The sequence below is a fragment of the Poecilia mexicana genome, unplaced genomic scaffold, assembly GCF_051168715.1.
Source record: "Poecilia mexicana isolate PSO_F unplaced genomic scaffold, ASM5116871v1 scaffold_22, whole genome shotgun sequence".
Taxonomy (NCBI): Eukaryota; Metazoa; Chordata; class Actinopteri; order Cyprinodontiformes; family Poeciliidae; genus Poecilia; species Poecilia mexicana.
The window spans coordinates 3,587,899-3,609,724 of NW_028263391.1; the positions used below are offsets into that span (position 1 = coordinate 3,587,899).

The 21,826-nt window shown below is 38.2% G+C and overlaps 4 protein-coding genes across 4 annotated transcripts in view; 3 read left to right on the top strand and 1 right to left on the bottom strand.

Moving 5' to 3' along the window:
* On the top strand, window positions 1–2,447 carry LOC148152752 (uncharacterized). The gene is made up of 2 exons (XM_088002873.1): window positions 1–118; window positions 866–2,447. Exon 2 carries the CDS (start codon window positions 1,325–1,327, stop codon window positions 2,309–2,311), a length of 987 nt encoding a protein of 328 aa, XP_087858999.1. The 5' UTR covers window positions 1–118; window positions 866–1,324; the 3' UTR covers window positions 2,312–2,447.
* Window positions 2,448–5,708: 3,261 nt separating this feature from the next.
* Window positions 5,709–8,444, top strand: cfd (complement factor D (adipsin)). The gene is made up of 5 exons (XM_088002872.1): window positions 5,709–5,861; window positions 5,957–6,113; window positions 6,305–6,446; window positions 7,561–7,851; window positions 8,005–8,444. The coding sequence occupies exons 1-5, from the start codon at window positions 5,804–5,806 to the stop codon at window positions 8,182–8,184; spliced, it is 828 nt and encodes a 275-aa protein (XP_087858998.1). The 5' UTR covers window positions 5,709–5,803; the 3' UTR covers window positions 8,185–8,444.
* Window positions 8,445–8,820: 376 nt separating this feature from the next.
* Window positions 8,821–14,515, bottom strand: LOC148152754 (GTPase IMAP family member 8-like). Its single transcript, XM_088002869.1, has 3 exons — window positions 14,410–14,515; window positions 13,450–14,289; window positions 8,821–10,856 (listed from the first exon to the last, which is right to left on the bottom strand). The coding sequence occupies exons 1-3, from the start codon at window positions 14,417–14,419 to the stop codon at window positions 10,156–10,158; spliced, it is 1,551 nt and encodes a 516-aa protein (XP_087858995.1). The 5' UTR covers window positions 14,420–14,515; the 3' UTR covers window positions 8,821–10,155.
* A 1,336-nt stretch (window positions 14,516–15,851) lies between these two features.
* The window catches only part of dnaaf9 (dynein axonemal assembly factor 9), a 30,287-nt gene continuing 24,312 nt past the window's right edge, over window positions 15,852–21,826 (top strand). The window contains exons 1-8 of the mRNA XM_088002358.1: window positions 15,852–16,004; window positions 16,787–16,866; window positions 16,983–17,108; window positions 17,199–17,323; window positions 18,564–18,660; window positions 20,612–20,718; window positions 20,822–20,899; window positions 21,138–21,239. Of these exons, the coding sequence (XP_087858484.1) occupies window positions 15,949–16,004; window positions 16,787–16,866; window positions 16,983–17,108; window positions 17,199–17,323; window positions 18,564–18,660; window positions 20,612–20,718; window positions 20,822–20,899; window positions 21,138–21,239 (771 nt within the window). The 5' untranslated portion in view covers window positions 15,852–15,948. The remainder of the gene's footprint in view (window positions 16,005–16,786; window positions 16,867–16,982; window positions 17,109–17,198; window positions 17,324–18,563; window positions 18,661–20,611; window positions 20,719–20,821; window positions 20,900–21,137; window positions 21,240–21,826) is intronic.

Below are 21,826 nucleotides of genomic sequence, written 5' to 3' on the forward strand. Positions count from 1 at the left end.
CCTTTCCACCATAGACACCCGGAACAATTCCTGTACCATAACGGTTGCTATCCGGGCATATTAGTTCAGCACGCATCCTACCTGTCTGCGGTTTCCCTCCTACTACAGAAAACTGCAGGTGAGCTATAATAAAGGGACGATTACCACACTTTTTATGCAAGTTGTGCATGTGCATTTAATGGTTTAGGACCCATAACAAGCCAACTCGTTGATAGTAGTTAGCAGTAGCTAACGTTGCCTAACACTTTATGCGCATGTCTATGCCCAGTTTCTTATTGGCAGCCCATCTGGAGTTATTTTAAATTTCACAAGCCACAGTCTAATTTGTCTTAGCCGCATATAAAGTTGTACAGCTCTGGGCTCTTTTGTGTAATGTGGACACCACCGAAAGAGCAAAGTAATCAGTACTTTGGGTATTATCTTCTTGGTCACGCACGTCCGAACAATAGACTGGAAGTAAGCGACGCCGGATAGGATACCAGTAAACAGCGTTACATATAGGAACAGCATTACCAAGGATTGAATTCGGCGTTTTCTACTCTTCAGAAGAATTAATTTAGAGATTGGGATTAACACATCTTATAAAAATAGTCACATTATTTGTGTAAATTTAAGAAAAAATATTATTTGTTAATATTGTGCCAGAGTAAATATGGTCAGATGACCAGTAATCGAATGTACTGAAGTATAGCAGCAATTCTGAATGTGATTTAGATGTGTTTTTTTGTTCAAGTTCAGGTGTAACAAGAAAAAAAGTGTACATGTGCATTTGCACACCTATATTTCATCGTTGCATTTCAAACTTTGTACAAATGGTATTATGTTTTCTTTCTGTAAGATTGACAACGTTTTATGTTTTAAACAGAAACCTCCAAATCAAGAACTCATCCACCCATCCTGCCATGACTGAAGCTGTGACTCTACCACTTTCTGGACCATTTTAGACCACATCAGACCTGGTCTAGCTGCTGTCCTAGACACCACACACCTGGCTTTTCTCAACTCGCATACCTTTTTTAAGCTGTCCACCTGATTCTCCAAGACATCCTCAAGATTGAAAACAATTTCAAAAATGCTAACGTGAATAGGAAAGCGGATATCCTTGGCTGAACAGCTTGTACAAGCAAGGTTGTTAGAACACAGCTTGCTCAAACAAATACCTCCTCTTGGACTGATCAGCACATCACATCAATAGCCATTTCTTGAAGGCTATAAGAAATGGTTAAACTGAGAAAAACCTTACTGAGTCAATAAAGTCACTCAGTCCAGGCTGCAGTGTAAATACTTTCTAATATGCATAATATTTTGTGCATGTGATAAGCAGATGGTGATGGTTAAAGAAGAAGCTCCTGAAGACCCCACAGCTTGTGCTGACCTGCACGACCCAAAGCTCCTCTATATAAAGATAAAGGAGGAACAGGAGGGAGTCTTCATCAGTCTGGGAGGAGAGCAGCTCTGTGGGAACGAGGAGATTCACGCCTTCAAGTTTTCAGTCACTGCTACTGCCATAAAGAGTGAGGATGATAAACATTCCCCTTTGCTCTTACAGCTTCATCAAGACCAAATTAAACACAGAGAGCTTCCAGAAGAGAACAATAGCAGAGAATCAATCATGATAGAAGATCATGGGGATGGTTCCAACTCTTTAGAGCCTGAAGACACTGAGAAGGATGAAGATTATGATGAAGCAAAGCACCCTGCTTCTGAGCTGACACACTTGTCAGACTCTGGATTGAAAACTAAAAACATGGGAAATGAATGGAAGGAGAGCAGAGCTCCTGAGTCAAATAAAAACTTTACCAAGACTTTTAGCTCCTCTGATGTTGAAGAATTTGTTCATTATTCATTGTCTCTCCAGAAACACACAAATTCAGAAATGGGGTCAACCTCTCTGGAGAATAAGAAATGTTTGACTGAGAGGAACAATGTTGACTCACAAAGGAAAGTCCAGACAGAAGGAAAGCTTAACTGTGAAGACTGTGGTAAAACATTCACCAGAAAACAAGCTTTAACCAGACATAAGAAGATCAACACGGGACAGAAAGATCTTCGTTGTGACCTTTGCAGAGTCAGATTCAGTTGCAAATCATATTTAAACGCACATGTGAGAATCCACACAGGACAGAAACTTTTCTGTTGTGAACTTTGTGGACACAGATCCAAACAGAAGTCACATTTAAACACACACTTGAGAAACCACACTGGAGAGAAACCTTTCCTCTGTGACATCTGTGGTAATGGATTTGTTGAAAAAATCTTGTTTAAACAGATACATGAGAATTCACACAGGAGAGAAGCCTTTCTGTTGTGATGTTTGTGGACAAAGATTTGGCCGAAAATCACATGTAAACACAGACATGAGAATCCACACAGGAGAGAAGCCTTTCTGTTGTGATCTCTGTGGACATAAATTTACTGAAAAATCTAGTTTAACCAAACACATGAAATTTCACACAGGACAGAAACTTTTCTGTTGTGAAATCTGTGGACAACGATTCACCATAAAATCTAGTTTAAACACACACATGAGAATCCACACAGGACAGAAACCGTTCTGTTGTGATCTCTGTGGACAAAGATTTGTCCAGAAATCCCATTTAAACGCACACATGACAATCCACACAGGACAGAAACCTTTCCATTGTTATATCTGTGGACATAGATGTAGCCTGAAGTCAAATTTAACCAAACATATGAGAATCCACACAGGACAGAAACCTTTCTCTTGTGAACTTTGTGGACACAGATTTAGTGTGAAATCAAATTTAAATGCACACATGAGAATCCATACAGATTCTACAAATATTTAAACTTCACACCTGCAATTGGCTGTGACGAATGTATCCGTTGCTATGAAAGGCAACCGTCATCACTTGTTGGTTTCTGTATTTGTCTCGTTAAAAATTTTATTTTAGTCTTAAAACATTTTGGGAATTTTGTTGCAGTTGCATAACTGGTGGTTTCTTATCCAGTCATGTTTTATTCACTGTCTCTTCTATGGGTCAGGTTGAGTTATTGTCAAGTGTGCAGGTGCATGTAAATAGCGTTTTATTGTATAAGATATATACTTGGAACACATCACTGTTACTGAGTTGACCATGAAATCCGCTGTATACAAGAATATCCTTGGGTCAAAATAAATTCAGCTGACACTTTGACCAAAGTGGACCAGTGACAGGACAAAAATCCCAAACAAAGAAGTAAATCTAAATGGGATCAGTTAATAGGAAGAAAAAAAAAATCAAGGCACTACAACACCCTAATTACAATCCAGATTAAAATAATCCCACCAGAGCTGTTGAGAAATAGATGTCTCCAAATTTCATGGAAAACAATCTGCTTTCAGTCCTCTGAATCAGATTTATTTCCACTTAAGTGCACATCTCAAACAGTATTCACAGCCATTTTGATAATATCAGAATCTCTATTTTGTTCAAATAAGTGTTTGTAGAAATCCAAACTTTACAAATGAATCGAATGGAGAATAACAATAAAATGTGTTGTACTTTTAACACTCATCTCTTTTTCCTCTTTTAGTAAGAGAATCGATTTTAAAATACTGTAGAAATGTTTGTTCAACCATCTTCTACATTTGAATCTACATGCACATTTTAGTTTATTTGACAATGAATCAATGTTGATTCAAGTACATTTAAAATATTCATATTTTCTAAAGCAATTTGCTATGTGAAGCCCATTAGAAAAATTTAGTTTTTCCCCAATGAGCTGCTGCTGATAGGTCTACATCATAACATACCATTAAAAGTTTCTTCACTGGTGTTAAAAACATAATTTTGTTGGCAGACAATAGGAATTATATTGCTCAAAATTATCTTACATTGACATATTTCCAAAAATGTGTGTACACAAGCTTAAAAATAACATAGCGTTGATATTACATTTTATTTAATTTCACTCTAGTTGGCGTCACTTTGGTTGCCTTCAGATGCCTCCCTTTCTGGTGTATAGCAAAGTCATTTCTTTACAGTTTCACTGTAGGCTTGGTCAGTTAGCTTCGGTTCAAACTCCTGAGCAGCAGCTGAAAGAAACGGAAGAGTGAGAAAGATAGAATGTATATCCGATAGAGTGTTATCCTCTCCAATATCCAGCTTTTGATGTGTGTCTCACAAACATTCATTGTCAGTGGGAATGTCAGTCCATTCCCACTGACAATGCATGGACAAATTTGAGTGTTTGTAGCACAGAGGATTGCAATACATTATAAGAGTTGGATTAGAATTCTCTACTCTATGGCACACGAAGAAACCTCTAAATTTAACCTATTTAGAGGTTTCCAGGGGAAGAAGCTCACCTTACATGCAGTGTTGCAGCGTTGTGTCCTTGAATGGCTTCTTGCTTTCTGAAGACTTTATTTTTTCCCCAGCCCAGTTGAAGTGACTGGACAGAGCGTTAGTCATAGAAGTTGCCAACATTCTTATGTTGGCTGAATTGCTGCCTCCTACTAAACCCAGCCGAGCAATCTAAATCAGAGACGAGTAAATGAAGGCACTGCGTTAGTCAGCAGCATGACGTCATTTAATTTAAAAACAAAGCAGAGCCATAAACTTGTCTTTACACTTTATGCATACACAGATCTTCCAGCTCATAGTGTTCTTTCATGTTCATGCAAGTCATTATGTTTAACCACATTAACTCTCCTAGTCCCAATTTTGGTCATGTCAATAAGTAACCGGTATATTGGAACAACTGCAAAGTGTTTCATAAATAGCATATCTACAAGCTTTTGCATGTTTTGAACTTGTAGACCAGAATTTGTGCTAAACAACATTGATTCAATGGCATCCTTTCAACGTTAGTTAACTGGTTTAACCAAACATCTACCTTTTTGACCATAATGCAGCGTTGAATCACCATCGCCTTATTGCCGTCATCCTGCCCACCACAGAGACTTTTTCCCCTCCCATATCACACCAGTTTTATCTGTTTTGACTGTTTGTTTATAAATGCCCTAAGAACAGCTGTACTACTAATTACAATGACAGTCAATCAAATCTATATTTTTATGTTGTTATTAAATGCAACAGTCTGTGGGTTTTGGCATTTTTCTTGCGGGTAATTTTTGTATTATGTCCCTTTTGAATTTTAAGATTTGTTCAGTTCGTTTATTGTTTGAACTGTAGTATGAGTGGTCTCAGAGTTTCAAGCTAAGCTACAGGTAGCTCTTGATGCTAACGGCATTTTAGAGTTTCCACAGTGCAAATTGTAGCTTTCTATTACACTATTACACGATGAATAGTAATATTGTCAATGTTTCAGACTTGGAGAGACAGACTTGACTGCAACAATTAGAGTTAGAGACACAGGAGTTTGTGTAGATATTTAAAGAGCATGAAACCCAAAGTTTTGCAAAAAAAAAAAAAAAAAAAAAAAAAAAACGTAGTCTTGCTCCTTGTTTGTATTCTGCTGTATTTACTGGAAGAAATCCAGGACAAAATCTTCTTTTTATTTTATGCACAGCTTAATAAATTGACTCCAAAACATTATGTAACTTTAAGATATTGTGTCCACAGTTCTTCATGTTCCACTGATGGGATTTTTGCAATGTTTGTATCTTGCACAACTTTGATGTTTTTCCTCACTGAGAAGAAACAGAACATTTCTTCAGCATTGCATGTTTTCCTGCTGTTCCAAAAAAAGAAAAAAAAGAAGAGAAGAGAAGGAATTCAGCACCCCCCTCCACTTCTCTCTTGCACAACATCCTCCTAATTTATGTTTCCTTTCTTTCGGGAGGAAGGCTTTAAAAGAGTCATTTTTGGTTTTGGGGGTTAGTTACAACAGGACCATGGAGAAACAACCAGCTGTTGGGGTTGCTCTTTTTCTAATTGCCCTCATTTCCCATGGTGAGTTTTAAGACTTTTTACAGATTTACATTTGATTTATTGTTGTATTTTGAATAATTTTAAAAGCTATGAAATATGCTTGTAAATCCCATCAGGTGAGGGTATAATCGGTGGCAGAGAGGCAGTGCCACACTCTCGACCCTACATGGCCTCCATCCAGGTACCAGAGGGCAACACGCTGAAGCATGAATGTGGGGGATTTGTGGTTGCAGATCAGTGGGTGATGACTGCAGTACACTGTATGCCGAACGGGTGAGGGAACTTTCTTCTAACCACCAGACAGGCAGGGAAGACGAGCATTTCTTTGTAAATGTTTATTGTCATTTGTGTTTTTGTTTTCTTCTTGTGAAGGAATTTGCTCTGCAACCTCTGCAATTTTTAGCAATTACAATTAATTTGAATATTTGTTCATTTTCTTTTTCAATATCTTTGTCCTTGTACAGTGCAAATGGAAGGAAAGTGGTGCTGGGTGTCCATTCTCTGAGTGATGCTGAAGATACAAAGCAAACCTTTGACATCATGGAGCTACACAACCATCCCGACTTCAGCATAGAAAATTATGATAATGACATTGCTTTAATCAAGGTAAACCTAAAATTTAGCATCAGTTTTGTTTGATATATAGGAATCGATATATTTTTTTTACATTCATCAGGTCAAATACAGAAACATTTAATTTTTTTATATTATTAAAAGTATTAAAACAGGGGTGGGCAATCCTGGCCCTCGAGGGCCGGTGTCCTGCAACTTGGCCCAACACACCTGGATCCAACAGCTGAATCACCTCCTCAGTGCAGTCAAGTTCTCCAGAGTCCTGCTAATGACTTCATTATTTGACTCAGGTGTGTTGAAGTAGAGACACATCTAAAAGTTGCAGGAGACCGGCCCTGGAGGCCTGGAGTTGCCCACCCCTGCATTAAAACTAAGATATCCCATTAATTTTTTTGGTCAATAATAACATCAACCAACAGAATTTTTGATGCACTTCCATGAGTTCAATACATGTGATGATGTGTTAGGGCCATTGTAGATGGCAAAAAAAAGAGTAAATTTCTGAGTTTTTTTGGCAGATTAATCTCATAAATTTTCTATAAAAAAACTGAGCTTCAAAAGTTGAACATTTTAGATTTCCCTAAGTGGACAATTTTTCAACTTTGGAAATCATAAATTTTCTAAAAAAAAAAAAAAAAAATGTTTAGAACATTTCTGAGATTAATCTCAAAATATTTTTTTTTCTGGCAAATTTTCAACTTTTGAAACTGAAATTTCCAAGTTTTTTTTTTTTCAGAAAATCTTTGAGTTGAAACTCAAGATTTCTGAGTTTTTTGGAAATAATTTCCTCCTTTTATTTCTGCCTAAAATGGCCCCAATATGCCATTATAAATTTATGCTTTGGCATATAAATACAGCGATTCAATAAATCCTCCCATTCTAGTTGTACTCTGAACAGCTAGTAACCATGTGAATCTCTGTGTTGTAATATTACAACACACCTATTTAAAATAATTTTAAACAACCATTACAAATGCGTTTTTAAAAAAATATATTTTATTTCTGGCTGACGTACTTAATTTTTTGTGCAACACTTGTCCAAAATGTAAATAAATTTAACATTAAAAGAAAAAACGCAATTTGAAAACATAATTTAATCTCACCATGTCAGATAAAAACATCTAAATGTTTTACGATATTTTCGCAGTTGGACCGACCGTTCAATGCCTCCAATGCCATCAGGGCCATTGAACTGCTGCGAGCGGGAGGCACAAACCCCGACACGGGCGCCGTGGTGGAGACGGCTGGCTGGGGGTCGCTGGACAACCTGGGGTCAAGGCCAGACAAACTCAAAGAGGTGGTCATCGAAGTGATCAACCGGGCTAAATGCAGGCGCACCGACTACTTTGGCAGAAAGTTCACCAACAACATGATATGTGCCCACAAAGTCTGCCGAGAGGACTGTGTTCACTCTCATGCAATGGAAGACAGCTGTGATGTGAGTTGTAGCTTTTACCCCCACCCCTTAAATCAAAACAAAAACATTTAAGATTTCTTCATTTACATCATTTTAACAACCCCATAATCTCCCAAAATTAAAAAAAAGTATATACATTTAGCGACTCTTACCTGCTCATTTCCATTTCTTTAGGGCGACTCTGGCGGTCCTCTGCTTTACAACGGCATCGCTGTTGGCATCACCTCCAATGGAGGGAAAAAGTGCGGCCAAATTAAAAAGCCCGGGGTTTACACCATCATCTCCCACTTCACCGAGTGGATAGACAGCACCATGGGCACTCAGCCGGCTGCAGCTCCACAGGAAGCAAGTTAAAGGGAAACTTCACACAAAGAAACAGTGTTTGGGCCACGAGGTTATGAATTCTGACTCTAGCACTGTGAACATACTGCAAACATGTGTAATCTCATGAATTTCACCTGTGTATCTCACTTTTTTTAAAAACAAAGAATAAAGTTTTGTCACTGTTTCATGTTTGTTGCAAACGTATGCATGTCCATTCAATTTTCTTTCGCGTACAGATGAAAAGAGGTGAAATTTTAAATAAAGTTCAAATTGCTCTGCTGGCAACATGATCCTTTGAGGACGGATATCCATCTTTTTTTTAGGATGAGTCACTTCTTTGGTTTAAAGCGGTAGAACAAAGTAAAAGAAAACCTGTCAGAGACAGAAAGACTTAAGACTGGCATGTCCTAGTCAAAGTTGATAGACACCAAAAAAACCAAAAAAAAATTCTAAAGTCTTTCCTTTACAGTGCAAAATATTAAAAACCTCAACGAATATGATTTTTATTTATTTATTTTTTTTTATTGCAAAGTACTGTGTGTTAAACCCCGTGAAGAGAAGGAACACATAAAATGAATCGATCAACATGAAACATTCCCTAAGCCACAGAAAAAGAGTAATGTGAGTTTGCAGTTCTGGAGGAAAACAGCAAAACAAGACAAGTGATTTACATTCAGAATGATACGTTTTTATTGCTTGCTGTACAATGGATTAAGAAAAAAAGATTAAAAAAGCAATAAAAAGTCATACCAGATAACTCTTCTTTTTCTGCAGATGTTTATGAGGAATCCCTCTTATGCAAGAATTATATTTCTTAACAACCCAGATATCAACAACACAATCTCAGAGTCTTGAGAGAAAGAAGAAAAAAAAACCTTCCAAGCAAAGCAGACGTAAATGAGGAGCAGATGTACTTTATCATTCACTCCCTTCCTGGCTCAGTAGACATGCACACCAATAATGTGAGTTTTGTTACTTAGACAAACCAAGCAAACCACCACCATTACATGTTTCCACATTTCTTCTCTCATTACAGGTAGCTGATATTTAAAAGGAAAAGAAAAAAAACAATTTAAAGTTGATTTTGGTGACATTTCTTCATTTAAAGATACATTTCTGTTGCTTATCCAACTTTTGTAAAACTGTTGGAAACCGGTAGCAGCTAGAAAGTTAAAGGGATGATATTATGATGTAAAGCACTTTGAAGTGCCTTGTTGCTGAAATGTGTTGTACAAATAAACTCAATTAATGGGCATGTATTTTCCAGCCACATAGCACCATTTTATAGCACAATCAAGTAACTGTTACCTTCAGTTATTATAAAAAATTATGTATTTGTCAAATATTATGAAATTTGACTTTATAGTCCTGCTCTTTCTGAAATGTGGTGCTAGATCCAACCAAGGGTTTTGCACAGTTGATTGGTTGCCATGGATATTAAAGAATTTCTGAAGTCATTCATGAAAGAACCAAAGCAACACACCAGGTATGTTTTTGATGAGGGAATAACATTGTAAAGTTGATTTTACCTAATATTGTTTCTTTAAAGAATTCATGCAATTTAATTGATCTCACATTATCTTCCCTTTGCATTTACCAATGCTATTGGGTTTCTTATAAGGTCAGACGTAAAGCTTTATCTATGCACAGCTTTGAACAAATATACACTGCTCAAAAAATAAAGGGAACACTCAAATAACACATCCTAGATCTGAATGAATGAAATATTCTCATTGAATACTTTGTTCTGTACAAAGTTGAATGTGCTGACAACAAAATCACACAAAAATCATCAGTGGAAATCAAATTTATTAACCAATGGAGGCCTGGATTTGGAGCCACACACAAAATTAAAGTGAAATGTTCCCTTTATTTTTTTGAGCAGTATATATTTCTATTGGTAGATGCGCCATTTTTTTTTTTGTAACTTTACATATTTTTACATATGGAACTTATTTCTAATGCATAGTTTTTTTTTCCCACTTCGATACATGGGGGAAATTAACTATCTCTTAATAAATACGTTCCTTCTTTTCTCTCTGCAGTCACATTGTTTCTTTCCTGGAGCTCTTGTAAGGAAAACCTCTTCACCGTGTACGCTCGGTCCCCGTGTGACGCCACCAGCTTGTCGATCCCTGAGAGCAGCTCCCTTACCTGGGAGTAACTCAAAGCACTCTGAGACCTTGTGACGTTCAGCTCGTAAAATCGGCTCCCACACTTCCGAACAAGATCCTGCAGGATCGGATGGGCCCTGGTCACGTAGTCGTTGATCCTCAGAGGCTTGGGCTGGTTGCTGTCGAAATGAACGAACAAGACGATGATGTGCTCTGCCACCTCCCGTCCAAAGATCCTCTGGACGCGTCCGAGCATTTCGCTCTCTCCCTGGGTGAAGCGGCCCACCTGGAGCACCAGCAGGAAGACGTGGGGTCCAGGTAAGGCCAGTGCCAGGCAGTCTTTCACCAGCTCCGTGTTCTCAACCCCGTCTTCATCCCAGAGTTCAGGGGTGTCCACTAGAACAAGCCGCTTCCCACCTGTGAAGATCTCCTTTTTCTCGCAGGATATGGTTGGCTGGGTCTGGTCGTGACTGGAGCTAATGAGTGAGTATAGATTGGCTCCTCTGTTTAAGATCAGCTGGTGAGCAGAGGACTTCCCACTGCCGGTGAGGCCCAACAGAACGACAGATATCTTCTTTGTCTTATCACCTCAAAGATAAAACAGAAAAATGTTATTGTCAAAAGAAATGCTAAGAAGCTGATGAGAGAATAGAGATAAAAGGGAAGAAAATCCCATTGAAACAACAATTGCAGTGAAAAGTAAGAGACAATTATTAAGCATCACAAAAACACTAAGAGACATCCACTTATTCTTGCAAGGTCACGAAGGGGCTAGTACCTATCTCTAGCGGTCATCAGGTGACCGCTAGAGATTCTGTGTGTTGCAATTGCAGTTCTGTGTGTTGTTCTCTGTGTTGCCCTGCAACACACATGCACACACTCTTACCTAAGGACAACTTAGGGTGCATTCACACCAGACCTGATTAGTTCACTTTAATCCAACTCTAGTTCCTTTACCTAGAAGGTCGGGTTCGTTGAGGGAGGTGTGAACTTGCAGTCAAACTCTGATCCGCCTACAAACCTATAGGTTCTGGTTTGGTTTAAGTTGAGTGTAGCGCAGTTCCAATGCAAATAAATGCAAGTGGACCAGAGATCGCTCCAGAAGCAGGAAGTGGACTGTAGCACAGGGCATTGTGGGTAAATACAACCAAAATAAAAACGCTGGTGTCTAGCGCCAGCGGGAGAAATGGCTCATCCCCAATTGAACTGAATATATCAGACTGTGAAAACACCCTTAGAAAGATCAATCAACCCACTCTATGAACTCTTTGAAGGCCTACATCAGCACTTGTAAAATATCTCTGGTTAGATTAAGAACCCTAACGAAAATGTCAAGCATTGTAAAAATGAAACAAATGAACGTGAACAGCTGTGATTTTACACTGCTTTACATTTTTATCAGAGAGTTACCCTGACAAGGAATGCTTTTACTGCACACATTTTACACAGGAAAACCTTTGTTGGTGTACTGTTACTTCAGAATGTAAATAATTCTTGACTTTTCTCTAAATAGTCCAAAGCAAATTAAGGACAGTCTAAATGTTTATAACATAATATTTACAAAAATTGCTGACATTTTAGAGATTGGAGTTGTTTTTTTTAGATGGTTTTATTTAACTGTTATCTATTAGCTTCAACCTCCAGGTCCAACAAATCTGGATTTATTCTAAGCAAAGATACCGAGAGTTAGCTACTGCAGGCTACATATTAGCTACATATTAGCTACATGCAACATGCTAATTAAGCCTACATTCAAAGGTGTTACTGTGGACTTTCCTAGATTTTTCACTTATTTGAACAAACTGTAACAGAAATGCATTGGTATGAAATCTACATTTGTATTTCCATAGATGATACATTCTATGGCACTGAAGTCAGGGATGGCACTGCTCCAAAAACTCTACCCGCCTCCTGAGCCTCCTTGGAACAAGGAAGTACTTTGACTAGAAATCACATTGGGTTCCCTGTTTATTTTACAGCTTCTTGATAATTACTGACACTAACACACCCTGTCATTTAAGAGTAGATCATATTTTTCAATTTGGCTAAGAGACCCTGCAAGTAACCCCTTTTAGATCCCAGTGACAGCCTTTTTTTGTCTTTTATTTTTTCTTTTTTTTTACTGTCTTTAGCTTTCTAACTGTAGCCTCACACAGAAGCCTGAAAAGAAATTCAGTGTTGACACCCTCTAGTTGCTGAGCTGTGCAATGCAAGATTTGCCAACCTTTTTTTAAATTACCCCTTGGTGAACTAGTTCCGTAACAACACCGTAATGACAACACAAACATCAATTCAGGATCCAGTCTCTGTCTGGAAAACATCTTATGAAAGTTGTTAGGATAAAAAAAGCTGAAAGGGAATGTTGAAACTTTTAGGGAGGGCTCCCTAAGCCTGATGCCTCCTAGAGGAGAGGTCATTAGGCAGGAGGGAAAGAGGAGCCAAAGTCATTTGAAAACAAGACAGGAGGCACTGCTTCCTGTCCCACCTGAGACTTCTACAACCCTAAGCGGCTATTTGTGCTTTTGCAGCTTGAGGATCCAAAATCCAACAGGGAGTTTCCCAAGACAGAAAGTTTCTCACTGCATGATTTCACCTTTTGTTGTATTGACTCATAGCCGATATAAAATAACATACTTTTCTCTGGTTTTGCTCTTTGGCATCTCTTGCCTGTCGAACTATCTCACATAGAGTGACCATATTCGGTCACTCTATGTAACATGCAGGCCATATTGAAATTGGTGTGTTTCGCAAAATGGTAGTGTAAATACTTTTTTCGCATCCCACAGGTGCAAACCATGAAGAAGAAAACAACAAGAAGCAGTTGGAAGCTTTTTCACAGCGTCAAAAGTGTAGGGAAATAGATATGATCGGTAAATACTGCCAGAACAGCAGTATAAATATCGGATATCGATATCGGCTCAAATTTTCAAACTACTCCATCCCTCATAATTTCTCTTCTGTAGCTTAGAAAATTAACCTGTAACAATAATAGCTCACTTTTTAAGTCAACCTGGACAAAAGTGTCGTAACAAAAATTAAAAGTAGCACCAAAAGTTAATATCACAACTTTCCAATTATTTTGGAAATTAAATAATATGAGTTTATTTTAGCTATGTCTCGTCATATTTATACAATTTTTTTGTTCTTAGAAACGTCAAGGAACCTGAGGGATGACTCTTACCATCAGGTGCTTTTGCCTGCAGCTGCAGCATGGATCTGTGGCTCATCATTGCCTCCTGAATATTCTCTATGTCCGTTTCATGCTGTTTTTTTTCCTCTGCCTCCTTCCTTCTTTCCTCTGCATGTCTTCCCTTCAGGTCCTTCAATTCCTTGGCTCTTCTCTCCTCCTCTTTTCTCACCTTCTCCATGAAAACCTGTTCTTTCTCCTCCGCCTCTTGCGCCTTCTGCTTTAGCATGTTCATGGCCGAGTCCTCCACACACCGTCTCTTTGATTTCTCCAGCATGGCTTCCGTGTAACCGGCTTCGCTGTTTTCGCTGCGCACGTTGTTCACCATCTCGACCAATGCATGCAGACCGCCGTTTGCTGTGGACGACGTGATGCGACAGTATCTGCCGTCGCACATGTTTATCAAGTCCAGCAGGGTGTCATCCAGCGTGTCGGTGACTTTCCCATCTTCCACAGAGAGAATGACCAGGAATCTCAAAGCCTCCACTCCGAAGTGCGACTGCAGGATCTCGACCATCCTTCTCTCTTTCTTTGTGTAATAGCCGCCTTGGATCAACAGTAGGAATGCGCTGATTCCACCTGAGCAAGACTTGAAGCAGTCATCAATGATCTGACCAATGGCCTCATCTGGCATGTCTTCTTTGAAGTCCTTGTAGTGCAAGCTGATCGAAAGCGAATCCATTGCCAAGTCACAGACTTGTTTGGATCCCGGAGAGCTCAAGGTAGACTGGAAACATTTATCTCCGGAGTTGTTCTGGAGCAAAGATTTCAAGGACTCCCATTCCTCCCCCATGGCAATGACTGCCAAAGCATGCTTTGTGTTGGTTAACCCGTCTGTCAAGCAAAGCATAGCCACTTGTCAGTCAGTGGAAGTGACACCAAGTAACCACATTTTTAAAAAGTTATTGCTAAATTACATGTTTTGAAATTAGAAATCAGAGGATATCAACTCACCTTGAGACATGTCTTTTGCAGATGAGCCTACCTGAGTGCTGAAACTAGATACACTGGCTCTGTTACAAGCAGTCTTCCTGATTCCACCTGCTTGTCAGGAAGTGCATACCAAGCATGCGTGTTCTTCCTCGTGCCTGTGAACACAAAAGAGCTTCCATTTTAGCCCAGGATAAATCTTTCTACTTGTTACATTGCCTTGCAAAGGTATTCATACTCCTCAAACCTTTTGACTTGTAAAAAGACACATAAAGACGGTTATAAAGTCAGTCTTCTTTCCAGGATTGGAAGAGTTATATCCTAGCAAGATCTAGAGAAACTCATCCATGTGTTTATCTTTAGGCATAATGATTTCTGCAACAGTGGCCACACTGGTCTGCCTATAACATCAATCTGCAGTTGATCCAGAATGCTGCTGCTCGCATTCTCACTAAAATCAGGAAGATACAGCACATCACCGGAGTCCCAAAATCCTTACACTGGCTCAGAAAATAGAATCACTGAGCGGTTTAGCACCACAATACAATTAAAGATCTGCTGTTGTTGTATCAACTTTCCAGACCTCTCAGGTCTTCTGGTTCTGGTTCTGGTTCTGGTTCTGCTCTGCATCCCCAGAAACGGAACCAAAAGTGGAAAAGCAGCATTCTGCATCTATGTGCCACAAATATGGAACAAACTTCCAGAAAACTGCAAAACAGCTGAAACACTGAGTTCATTTAAATCAAAGCTAAAACCCCACCTTCTTAGAGTTGCCTCTGATTAGTAATAAGTAATATTTGATGTGCACTTATTTGAATATTTTGATGATGGCATTTGACAAAATGTAGTGTTTACTTGTTTCATAATTGATGGCTGTATGATGTCTTTATTATGTAAAGCACTTTGAACTGCCTCTTCTCTAAAATATGCTATACAAATAAACTTAAATTGATAACATTTGAGGGATTTTATTGAGATTTTCTGCACTAGACGTGAAAGAAGAAAATCGAGCAAAGGCAGAAATTTTTCCTTTTAAATTCCTACAAGCCATTAGAAAACATAGGCTAAATCTAATAGCAGACATAATCTGCTATGTCTGCTTAACACGAGAACTTTTGTTTCTTTGCCAACGAATGATATCAGCAATTGTTGCACATTACTGTGGGATTGCACCATCATCCGCAGCTGATGCCTGCAGCTGGCAAAAGGGCCTCTTAAAGGAACATACCACGAAATAAAAACGGGGAAATTTATTTCTAAGTTAATCAACAATGCTTTTTTAGAATTAAAATTTAGGGTTAATTTGGAACCATTTGTAAAGTAATTATCAAAGTGTGAATATTAATAATAATAATTAGTTTTTTTGAACACGAAACGCCAAGAAATAACAAACCCGTTTCCCCCGTCTACACCCCCCTGCTTCGAATGGTTCGCTCCGTTGCTATGCCATCTTGTGTGGACTTTCTCCAGGGTGATGGAGAGAAATATGTATTAAGTCGGCCTGAAAACGTTCAAACCTAACAGTGTTCGCTTGATTTTTGTGCTCTGTGACAAGGCACAGCTATGGCCGGTATACGCAGAGTAAACGGGAAATTGTCCGGAGTTAACCCCGCTGTCAGGTACAGTTTATATCGAGTTGTGTTGACGGGAAAAAAAAAAGCCTCGCTACAGCTGTCAAGCTAGCCAGGCTAACATTAGCTCCAACCGCTGTCCGTTGGAACTCGATTAGCATTGATGTTAATTACTGTAAACGTTTATGTGCGTATAAAATGCTTGGCTAGCATTCTCTACACCCAATGATGCTTTAAACTTACAAGTAAAGGCACCTAACAGTAACATAAGAATATTTACTTATTTATATAGTGATAAAAATCTATTTTAAGTAAATGTAGAATTGTAAATAAGTACTAATCCAAAACGACACTGAGAACAGCGTCTTGTAAAAAAATTGTCATAGACTTAAACTTTTTTAAATGTATTTTATTAAGATTTTATGTGATAGACCAATACAATATAGATAATATTTCTGAATTGGAAGGGGAATTATAAAAAAAAACAAAACTATATATATATATATATATATATATATATATATATATATATATATATATATATATATATAGTTTTGTTTTTTTTTATTTACAAATACAAATCTGGAAAATGCGGAGTGCATTTGTATCCAGCTTCCCAGTGACAATGCTTTGTAGAACCATCTTCAGTTCAGAATAACTTTATTAATTTGTAGTACATGGTGATGGCTACAGGTAGCAAGGATCTTCTGTAGCCATCTGTATCGCATTGTACCTGCAGAAGCTTCTGACTGAAAACCAGCACAAAGAGGGTGTTCGTGGTTCTTGGCAATTTCTGCATAATTAATAGCTATTGTATTCTTTTTTTACAGTTGCTCTCGCCTGCGTCAAGTTCAAGCCCTGCTCTGCAAAGGAGACTCCGTCACCCCTGATAGCATTTTGTGCTCTCTCGGTATGTAAACATATATACTTTGTTTACATTCTGGTCTAAGGTTATATTGGCTCTATATCTGATTTTGCAAGAAAAAAAAACACTAACAAATTGTAACATGTTTTTGACAAAAACAGGAATAGACAGTAGATATAACGAGGGATGCTCAGAGCTGGCAAAATACCTTTTCTATGGGCTGTATGAACGGAATCAGCCAAACCTGGAGCATGCCTTTGATGACGTTCCTGAGGAAATGCTGGACGGTGAGTTTTTTTTTTACTCCCCCCCAGTCTTGTTTCGCCTGTTCTTGATTTGAATCTGCCTTTGGCTCATCTGTTGTCTTGACTCGTCAGACGTGATTCTACTGATAAAGGAAGAGTGCGTCCATCTCTACTGCAACCCACTGAACTACAGTTACCTGTTGCCTTATGTGTCACACTGGAGGAACCTGCAGCTCTACTGCATGACAGAGGCTGAGGTAACAACTGTTTTGTTCCTTGAGAGATCTGGCATTTGTGAAAGTTTTCTACTTCCTGCATCCTTAATGTGGGCACAGATGAACCTTAAAGAACCTAACCCTAACCTTTAAGACTTCCTCATAATTCTTCAAGGGTTTATTAATATGAATAATAGTTTGCAGAAGTAGGTATAAATGAACTCTAACAAATAAAATGAGCTCATATCAAAAATTCTGGATGAATTTATAGAAAGATAAGCATGTCAGAGAGCCGTTCTTTGTTGCTGAAGCAGCAACCCCATCTCCTTTCAGTTTTTATTCTGGTTTTAACAGAATTGGATAAATATTTATTTCCCAGTAGAATGGAAAATGGCCTCTGGCACGCAAGACAGACTGACAGGAATTTTAAAAAGAATTAAAGGATAAACAAAACAAAAAAAACTCCGCAAGGCTCAAATCCAAAGAAATTAGCATAAATATTTATTTAAAAAAAAGTCACATATTAAAACTGTTCAAACAGGAATAGACCGGAAAGTTTGCATGAACTAAAAAGAGCAATGCTATCATCCTGTGCTCTTAATTGCCCTCACTAACGGTTATGTTAGCCAGTAAATTTGTTTACTATTGCTTCACTCTTATCATAATAAACGACAAAGAAAAATGTTCACAATCAGCCCGATTGTGTCGTATATGTCGTCATAAAACAGAGTTTTTAAGCTGTAAATGTTCACATCTGGAACATCCTATTCTATTTGTTTACCTCAGCATGCATGGGAACAAATGGACAATTTAAAAGTAATATTGAAATCAGAAGTAATAAAGACACAATAAAAATGTATTTTCCTCTAAAGACCCGCAAAACACTCAACTCACATAATTCCCAAAATTACGACAAATTGACACAGCATACAGTAGCAGTCTGGGTCCATCAGGCAGTCAGCTGCTTACTCTGAACTGTTAGACTCTTTCCATATCTATCATATTTTTCTTTCTTTTTTGACCAATGTGCTCTAAACTAGTGCCAAAACTTAGATCAGAAAAGCATAAACGTGTAGAGTTTCATCTTTCAGTGACCAATGGCTGAACTGGGTGCTGAATAATATCAAACCTTAGAGGAGGCAGAACAAAGTTTCCTCACAGTCAGACCCTGATAAGGACATGAACATTAGTCAGTGGGAGTTTTACTCCAAAAAAGCTGTTATCTAATCCATTCTGTGTCCTCTATATTAATGTGCTGTAACTCTCCCACCTCCCCTGACAGTATGAAGACGAAGAAGCAGCGGAGGAATTCAAAATCTCCAGCTTTGTCACGATGGTGCAGGACTGCCGGCGTATCGGAGTTGCCTACAGTTCCCAGGGTACGCAGCTTCACATCTTAATCCCCGCGTTCATCAATGACACACATGCTCAAAGAGATAACATGATCGCAGCCCAAAGTGCCAAATTTGTATGTGCTTTATGTAATGCATCATATCAAAGGTGAGGAAAATGTATTACTTATCATGTTATGGACTATTTTATGTCACAACGATGATATGTGTGTATGTATATATATATACATATATATATATATATATATGTATATATATATATATATATATATAGATGTCACGATTATGTTCTACCACAATTAAGTTTTCAGCCATTCTTTGAAAAATCTGATAAAGCAAAATAAAATATCACTGCTTACTTTTTCCAACTTTCTTTTGAAATGATTTTGAACCAAGTTGTCAGAAATGAGAATAAAGATATTTTAATGCATCAATATATTTGTATCAAATGACAACAGATTAGGGAGCAGTACAGTAGCCTAGGGCTGAAACGATTCCTCGAATGATTCGAGTACCTCGATTACTAAAATTCCTCGAGGAAAATTTACCTGCCTCGAAGCTTCGTTAATTTATGTTTTATTAGTTAGCGCACCGTGTTCCGGCCGGGACTTCATTTGCGTTGCGAGGAGCTCTCACTTCCGCCTCTGAGTTGTTGACAAAAGCTAAGTCTCAGCGGCATAAAGTCCAATCTTCAAGATTGGCCCGTGGGGATTTTATTGATTGATGATAATGCCCGACTTTTTATCGTTTTTGGGGAACCAATAAGCATCCTTAAAATGACTGGGGAATGCCTGGAGTACGGCAGCATTTCTCCTCCGGGGCTGCTGGTTGAAAGCGAACGGCGGGAAGAGCGCTGAGGTGAGCGGATAGCCTGAACAGGGCGGGCGGCTGAGTAGCTGATGCTTACCGTGTAAATGTAGCTTTACCGACGAACCGCACAATAAATTTCATATCCCGGTCTGAAGAAACGGGTGGCGGAGCGCATCGTACATGGCTGGTAGATGAGTTTCTGAGTGTGACCAGTGAAGGTGTCGTAAATATCCCGTATTGCTTCCCCCGTGTTCGTTCCCCGGTCTAACGGTTCGTCAGTCCGCTGGTCTATTTCCTCCCCTCCACCCCATGTTCGTTCATTCGCCCTCTCCTCCCACTCCAGGCGGCATTTCCCGTATTTTCAAACCCAAAGCGTGACAGGTTAGGTGGCAAGGTGAGTTTAATTAATCTATTAAACTCACTGAAGATGAATACATAAACTAAAAGCTGGATTGTAGACATTTTTTATAAGCATATTTGTGAGCCTGCCTCTTTGTTATTAAATTCAATATAATTTCAGATTTTTCTATAACTTTTCTTCTGGTTAACTTAGAAAGTGAGCTATTATTGTTACAGGTTAGTTTTCTAAACTACAAAAAAGCAACTGTTAGGGATGCTCAAATATGAAAAATTGGACTGATATTGATATCTGATAGTAACACCGGTATTATGCCAGATTTACCAGTATTTCATTTTAGAATTTTTTTTATCCGATTACTCGATTAATCGTAAGAATAATCGATAGATTACTCGATTACTAAAATATTCGTTTACAACAGCCCTACAGTAGCCTTCTCGGTTTTTTTTTTCAACATTACTGAAATATACTCAATTCTTAACATTATACAAGTGCACTATTGTTTCAAGTTGTTGAGCAGAAAAAAATATTTTTTTCAACTTGCTACTGGGCATAACATACCTCGGGTTAAGGACAAAGATAAAAGTAATTTTCATTTAATTTAATTTCCCTTTGGGATCAATAAAGTGTTTCTGAACTGAACTGAAGTCTGGGAAAGTGTCCTGAACTGCATACACATATAACGCGAGAAGACAGTGTGATGCGTTTTGTTTTGATGACGTAATGGGTCAGGAGTTTGTTTCCATCTGATTACAAAAGAAGTACAAACAACTCTACATTAACTGTTGATGATTTTTATTTTTATTTTAGGGCACATCCAGAAGTTTGATGTGTTTATGGTGGAGAAGTGGCCCCTGATTCAAGCGTTTGCCCTTGAAGGGATAGGTGGTGGGAGCTTTTTTACCATCAAATACAAGGTGCGCTCATATCAAAGTCAGGATCCTTATAGTTTCCAAAGAAAACCCCCCCAGAAAATGTGATGTTTTGTAGCTTATTCCATGTTGTTTCATGTAATTATAGATTGTGGATATGAGTGAGAAGCTATGGCAGGTTTACACCAGACTCGACCCAGTGTCCCTGGATAATCTCTTAACTGAGGTAAAACGATGCAGCTTCTAAACAAGGCATTCTTTAACTCTACCTAAGAAAAATATAAATCACAACCCAGCTACAGAAAATATCAAAACCTGTTCAGCAATCATTGTTTTAGTCAAACTAAGACTTTTTTTTTGTTTGTTTTTTTCCGTATCAAATGTCACCTTAAGGATGTGAAGAAGAGAAAAATATCAGTTTAATTTTATGCAGTGAGATTAACACCTTGCATGTTGGATTTAAGGACCTGGGAATCTTTGAGAAGCAGTGGAGCAACTTCTTCTCCCGCATCGACCTGGAGAGTCATCTCTCCATCTTGGATCTGTCTGAGGCTCAGGCAGGAGAGGTGTGTTAACGACCACTTCATGCTGCAAAATCAGTCTTCAAATAACAGTAAACCTCCTTTTTAGCCTTTCATTAATAAGTGTCAGATAGAAATGTTGGTTTGCAGTTGAGAAAAAATTTAAATTGACTGAAAACACTTTTTCCCTTGTTGCATTATAATATCTATGATGTCACACTGTATTTTTAAAGACAAAAATTGGAACACAACTATGGTCCAATCCGCTTCTTTCACTTCCGATACCGATATCTAAGGTTTAGTATCAGCCGATACGATGCCAAAAAATGGTGCTGAGTTGACTTAAAATGTTTTTTTTTGTTTTGTTTTTTTTTTAAACACAGACATAAATGTACTGAATTATAAATTTACAAATTTACTTGGTCAGGCATGTAAAAATAAACTGCAACAAATCTTCTTCCATATGGTTCAGAAAGTTTAGTTATGAATTATTTTATAAATGTAAAATAAATAATAAAGCTTGACGTTGCTCAGAGCACAACACATAGAATTAGACTGAATAGATCTGCCCTTATGGATCAGGGACGTTGTCATGATACCCGATGTAGAGTTCTTTTCAATATTGGGACCGA

What these genes read in the sequence shown, in the direction of transcription:
- LOC148152752 (XM_088002873.1), top strand. Translation starts at nt 1,325, where the DNA reads ATGGTGATGGTTAAAGAAGAAGCTCCTGAAGACCCCACAGCTTGTGCT.
- cfd (XM_088002872.1), top strand. Translation starts at nt 5,804, where the DNA reads ATGGAGAAACAACCAGCTGTTGGGGTTGCTCTTTTTCTAATTGCCCTC. An exon ending in AATTGCCCTCATTTCCCATG is followed by an intron (nt 5,862 to 5,956) that starts GTGAGTTTTAAG and finishes AAATCCCATCAG; the next exon opens with GTGAGGGTATAATCGGTGGC. An exon ending in GTACACTGTATGCCGAACGG is followed by an intron (nt 6,114 to 6,304) that starts GTGAGGGAACTT and finishes GTCCTTGTACAG; the next exon opens with TGCAAATGGAAGGAAAGTGG.
- LOC148152754 (XM_088002869.1), bottom strand. An exon ending in GCAGGCAAAAGCACCTGATG is followed by an intron (nt 10,857 to 13,449) that starts GTAAGAGTCATC and finishes TTTATCTTTGAG; the next exon opens with GTGATAAGACAAAGAAGATA.